Source organism: Octopus bimaculoides, chromosome 4 (genome assembly GCF_001194135.2).
Source record: "Octopus bimaculoides isolate UCB-OBI-ISO-001 chromosome 4, ASM119413v2, whole genome shotgun sequence".
NCBI lineage: Eukaryota > Metazoa > Mollusca > Cephalopoda > Octopoda > Octopodidae > Octopus > Octopus bimaculoides.
Window position 1 is genome coordinate 16,685,240 of NC_068984.1, and position 6,748 is coordinate 16,691,987.

At 35.9% G+C, this 6,748-nt stretch overlaps 1 protein-coding gene across 1 annotated transcript in view; it reads left to right on the forward strand.

Moving 5' to 3' along the window:
- The window catches only part of LOC106875197 (reelin), a 200,233-nt gene that overhangs the window by 55,461 nt on the left and 138,024 nt on the right, over window positions 1-6,748 (forward strand). Inside the window, exons 14-15 of the mRNA XM_014923240.2 lie at window positions 1,658-1,786; window positions 2,531-2,637. Coding sequence (XP_014778726.1) covers window positions 1,658-1,786; window positions 2,531-2,637 — 236 coding nt within the window. The remainder of the gene's footprint in view (window positions 1-1,657; window positions 1,787-2,530; window positions 2,638-6,748) is intronic.

Below are 6,748 nucleotides of genomic sequence, written 5' to 3' on the forward strand. Positions count from 1 at the left end.
AAATAAATGGAAGTGGAGAGACAAGTTACTGAAGAGATTGCAAGAGTGCAATGAAATAATTTAACAAAAAACTATATAAATTAATAAAGGACTGAACCAGTGCGTGTGTTTATTACCGGCATAATGCCTCTCCCAAGGTTTAATTGTATTTCTTTCAACACACGTATCCACATCAAGAATCTTGCACACGAAATACACATACGAAATATATATATATATATATATACACACACGACGGGCTTCTTTCAGTTTCTGTCTACCAAATCCCCTTACAAGGCTTTGGTCGGCCCGAGGCTATAGTAGAAGATACTTGCCCAAGGTGCCATGCAGTGGGACTGAACCCAGAACCATGTGGTTCGTAAGCAAGCTACTTACAACACACCCACTCCTACACTTATGCGAAAGAAATAACTTAAACAACACCTGCAAACATTATTTAACTAAAGTATTTATTGTCAAATATAAAGACAGTCAGCATGGCATTTTACAGACAACAACAGCAATAATTACAGAATGGGAGAGTGATGCTGCTCTGAGATTACAGAAAGCTATTGCTATGGCAATATGCTGTCAGCCCCACTTATCTGAAATCAACTGCATCATCTTCATGATGACGGAGCTTCTTGGTCATCTGTCTTAGACCATATACGCTGGCCATGTTGCCTTAGACCATCTGCACAAATGTCTGGAACCATCAGAGTGACAATAATGGTGGTACATGGGAATAAATCAGTCACTCTCAAAGCTCTGCAAAGAGTTTTGGTACCAAAACAGCTTTTTAAAAGGGTACAAGAAGAACCATCTAGAAAACGAAATCATTCCACAGTTTCATGCTGATTGGTTGCTTAATTGTCCAATTACATGAAACTATGATGGTTCACTCATGGAGTCCGACCAGTTATCTAGTGAGAGAGGTTTTGAATCACTGGTGCAGAATGAATGAATGAATACACAGACTCTAGGCTACGTTCCTCAACTAAGCCCTACAACTACTACTACTACTACTTATCCTACTTTCAATTGGTGACACTATGAGGTTCCAGAACTCCATCGTGTTTTCAAGTAGCTAAAGTGAGTTGATGAATCCTTTAACTGGATTACTTGACCTTAGACAGACTATTGGCTGCAATGGCCTTCCACCCAGACTGTCATGTAGTTTTGTCGAATGAAGATCAATATGCCCAACTTTACATCCACTATGCTGCTCCCCATGACTTCACTGTGACCCTGGCTTGGGGATATTTCGTTATTGAGGTTAACTCATCTATATATATATATATATATATATATATATATATATGCACTACTGGATGGTTGTTGACTCTTTGACAGGTTTTGTTTCTCACCCCAGAGGGTGTCCAAATCGCCCTCTTTACCATACAAGCTTGTTGGAGTTGCTGGTTTAGTCATCAACAATGCAACATGTTGTACTGGGGTTACATGTTACCAGTAACACTCAAGAGTGACCGAACTAAGCCCTGCACACATCATTCATCATCGTTATTTAACATCCATGTTCTATGCTGGCATAGGTTGAATAGTTCAACAGGGTCTGATAGACCTAAGAGTTAAATATCCATGTTATTAACTTTTTATTTTGTAATAATTAATCATCACTAGTTTAATACTAATTTAATACTGTAATTATTTGTTACAGAGTAGACCTAGAATTCTCTACTGACCATGGTCTAACTTGGAATAAATTACATGATCACTGTTTACCTGGAACCTGTAATGGTCAGTTCATGTCATTACATACTTCTTATGAAACATCGGATTTTGACCTGTAAGTACTTTATTCTTAGACATTTATTGCAAATGTATATTTTTTGCAAGACTGCTTTCAATTCCAGACAGCTTTCTTTTGATTTGTTCAGCTGAATTCTCAAATATTCATTTAATAATAGCATTTTGTTGCTGCTATATATTTTTCTCCCTTCCAAGTCTTGGTTTCATTATTTAAATAATAATAACAACAACAATAGTGATGGTAATATAATAATACAAATTGTAATGATAGTGATGAAAATAATAATAATAATTGGTGATAACAGCAAAAATAATATTAATATTGATGAAAATAATGTAATAACAACAATAAAAATAATAGTGATGAAAATAAGTGGTAATAATAATAATAATAAAAATTATAATATTGATGACAATAATAATAATAATAATAATAGAAAAGCAAAGACAAAACTGAAGAACACTCACTCATGTCGCTCATTTTTCAAAGTAGAATTTAAAATTATTCGAAATTTGCTGTCTTTGATCAGACTAATTCTTTTTGTCTTTGTACACTAACGAAGTGCTATTTTCATATTAAATATTTACACAATATTAATTACCAATATTAATTACAGTATTTTTTCCTTCAGCTCAGATGCATAGAAAAATTCATCATGGTTACAAAAATTTCAAAACTTCCTACAAACTGCTCTTTCTTTTCTTCCTCTTGTTTACTTCTTTTCCCTTATTTATTGATTTTTATTTCTGTGACTATGGCGACTCTTTTTAAATATTTCAGCTGGAAACGGTTTACATTACCTCTTCCAAATGGTGCCATGATGCCTTATGTGAGGTTTAGATGGAAAAAGACTTCAAGAGGTGCTGCCAACTGGGCACTAGATAATGGTAAGTAATCCTGTTAGTCTGTCGTTAGTTTTAGTCACTGGCCATGCTGGGGCACCACTTTCAAGGGTTTTAGTTGATCAGATAGTCCTCAGTATTTACTTCAGTCTGCCACTTGCTTTATTGATATCTATTTGTCTGACTGCTAAGTTCTGAGACATACAGTGACAGAGCATAGTACCAGATTTTACGCACATGCTTGAGCACTGCTTTGAAAGGTTTAATTGAACAAATCAATGCCAGTACTTATTCTGTCAGTCTCTTTTTGCCATATCATTGTAATTGGGACATACACAAACCAGTACTGGTTGTCAGGGTGTGGACAAACACACATACACACAATAGGCTTCCACACAGAATACATCTAGTAAATTCACTCACAAGGGATCGGTCATTTTGGGCCTATAGTAGAAGACATTTGTCCAAAGTGCTATGTAGTGGAACTGAACCCAAAACCGTGTGGTTGTAAAGCAAGTTTTTTAACTACACAGCTGTCCCTATGCATATATAATGAATAAGAAAGCCTTCTTCATTGATTAATACTACTTTATTTAAACAAGAAGGGAGACAACTGTGAACATGTTTATGCCTTATTATAACTTCATGGTAGGAGAATTACTATGTAAATGCACGGGAAAGTGCACAACTAGGGCCTCTGCTGGTCAAGGTCAACCATGCATCTGCACAAACCTGTGCAAGCATAGACAAGAATGTTTCTTAAGGAAGACTGGCAGTTGGTCATGTATGCATATCTTCCCTCTCTATACCACTCGTGTTTATCTACAGGGAAAAGGTTGCTGGTTTAGTCCAATACATCTTGGCATCAGTGTTATCACAAGCATTGCTCTCAGAACACCAAGCGCTGGAACAGATACCATGAGGCTTCTTGTCCAGCCCTTTAATGGTTAATCCACTGCCATTGGTTGGTTGTTTTTCATCAACCCCCTTCCCCAAAGTTTGAAAGTCAAAGTTGACATTGGCAAGATTTGAATTCAGAGCACAAATAATCAAACCAAATAATATAAGGTATTCTATCCAATTCTCTCCCAATTCACTACCTTGTATATTGCAAACCACTATACAGTCTTGTCTATTTATTTTAGTGGATCCTCCTTCCCTACAGTGGCAAGTATGCTAAAGTCTGTACTTTACTAATGAGGTTATAATATGGCACAAACATATCAAGAGTCGTCTCTTGTACTTGCCAAAGTAATTAAAGCACAATGAGTGAGTCATTGTGATAACATTGATATTTCACTGCTACCATGAAAACCAATGTTATTTCTTCTTTAAGTATAAGTTTGACAGTTGAATCAACAGAGACGAGTTACATAGCAGAAATCTCCAGGTGGTTTAAACACTCAAGTTATTATGTCTTGCATGCAATACAATAACACGATGCAAGGTTGGTTGTCTGTTTAACTGTAGTTGCAGCTGCTACTGAGCTGGCCACCTTTTATTTGTGACAGCGTGTTTAACAATGTGAAACTAAGTACATATAGTTTTGTGTCATTACAACACAAGTCCATGATATCCCAGCAGCTAAAAAGTGTCAGCAGAAGGGCATCCAGGAATCATGACCTAAATGCAACCTGGCCCCCTTAGAGTGTGAGAAGTAAAGAGTTGCAACATTTGCTCAAACATCTGTTTCAATATGGTTTCAACAGCTGGATGCTTTTCCTAACACCAGCCATTTGTTTAGTCCGTACTAGGTGCAGGTTTTCAAGACATCAGCACCTAGAGATCCCGTTATGACTAAAGAATCCTTTTTGCCCTGCCTCGTCTCAGCTGGATTAGATAGCAACATTATAGAGTGTACTGAGTGCATCATTTTTGTTTAATCTCCATGTTCCATGCCAGTATGGATTGATGATTCAAGAGGATTCGAATATCCTGAGGGCTATGTTGATCTCCATTGTCTGCTTTGGCATCATTTTTCCAACTGTATGTCATCATTTTACAGTGTGCTGGGTGCTTTTCTTCATGGCACCAACCCCAGTGGGGCCACCAAGTAATATGCAAAACCCTTTCACAGATTTAGGGAGCAGTATTGAAGGAGGTGGTATTGTGCCAGGTGGAGAGAAGCAGAAGTAGGAAAGTGGGATTGCTATACAGGAGATACATGGGTACCACAGCAAGTAAGGAAGCCAGTATGGTGGAGACGAGGTATCAGGCTGTAATATTATATTTAGTTTTAGAGTGGTCGAAAGTAGAATTAGTGGATCAATGTACAACATACTTTTTGGTATTTAGTTACATCTCATTATATTGTGAGTTCAACTCCCTCGAGGCCTCGTTATGCTTTTCTTCTTTCTTTACCAGTCAAGTGTTTAATTTGATTGACTGTTGTTACCCTTCAAAATGTCTGGCCTTGTACCCACATTAAGAATTATTGATCACTTCTTTATACTTGTAATAATTAATTGTATCAGTTGTTTGCAGTATATCTCCAACTTGATCCTTGACACTCTGTCCCTGCTATAGAACGAAAGTACTCGAGAAAATTAATTATAAGAAAGAGAAAACGAAGAAGAATGTAAAAGTCTATATTTAAAACGACCATCACAAATATCTGCTTCAACAAATGAGTTCGGATCAAATCTATTACCCAACAGATACAGAAAAAAAACGCACTAAATATATTTAACAATTACATACAGGATAACTTGACACTGAAATTGATACAAGATGGGGAAAATGGACATATAATTAATCAACAAACTCTGACATGGTCTAAATTGCAACATTTCTTTGCTTACATGTGTTTATCTATCCTCAAGTGTCTGCAGATATAGAATATATAAGAATCAAAGCTGCATCACTGAAATTTAGATAACAAGTTTGTAGTGTCTATTGGGTAATTTCTTTCGCTTTTGCCTTGAAATGTGTAAGAGTTTAGTTTGTATGTAAGTATGTGAATTTCTTAACTGCACAGCCATGCATGCCTGGCTGTGTGGTTAAAAAAATTCTTATCAAAACCATGTGTTTTTGATTTCAATCCTACTGTGTAGCACCTTGGGCAAGTGTCTTCTGTTATATAGCCTTGTGCCAACCAAAACCCTTAGTGAATTTGGTTGATGGAAACAGAAGAAACCTGTCATACATACGTGTGTGTGCATGTGTGAAAATGTAACTGTAAGTATGGAAAAGTTGTTGGAGCGAAGGAACAGTTTTAAATTTATTTTTCTTAGTTTTCTCAGGTCAAATTATATGCAATAACTAACCTAGATTATTGCCTTATTATTTCAACATTAGTTGCGTGCTATCCTCAGGTACCCATGTTAATGAAAACTAAATTTTATAATATATTACCAAGTTGTCTGCCATTACTAAATCAATCATGTAATCCCATATGACTAATATTACTGGACGTTGGCAGTACAAGCACCATCCAAACATTTTCTGTCATTTGAGGATCCTTTGCAGTAGCAAATCAGTGGTAGCTTGTTTCAGATTTTTCTTAGAAGAATATATTTCAGATATGTCAGAGTGAAAATTTATCCCTCAGTTTGTAGCTAAAATTGCATCATAAATGTGAGGCAATGGATCAAAGGTAAAAGAAAGTGAATGATCTTTAGTGTGCTGACGATCTGAAGATTGCTTTTATATAGGGGATATTTTTAGTCATAGCTCAAAGATCAGATTGAAACAACTGGACACAGCTGTTCTGATGCTAATGATTTGACACAGCTGACTGGACATTCAACTTGTTTTAGTGACAATACTTTATGGTGCCGAAGACAAACACACAAACATGCTTATGCTTGCAGAAATATACACATACAGATGGAAAGGGTGAAAAAGAGGTGGCAAAAGAGAGAGCGGGGGACATTACAATTTAGTAATTGAATGTGACTGATATAAACACTTTACCTCTCCTCAAACACATAAACAGAGAGAAAGAGAGAGAAAGAGGTGGAAAGAAAGGAAACAGGAAAAACATTAAAATGTCTGATAACTCAGTATTAAAACAGCAACACCAAACTGGCAGCACCAAAACTACTGTGCCAAAATATTATATACCCTCAATGATATATATCTATATCTATATATATATGTATATATGTATATATATATATATATGCATATATATATATATATATATATATATATA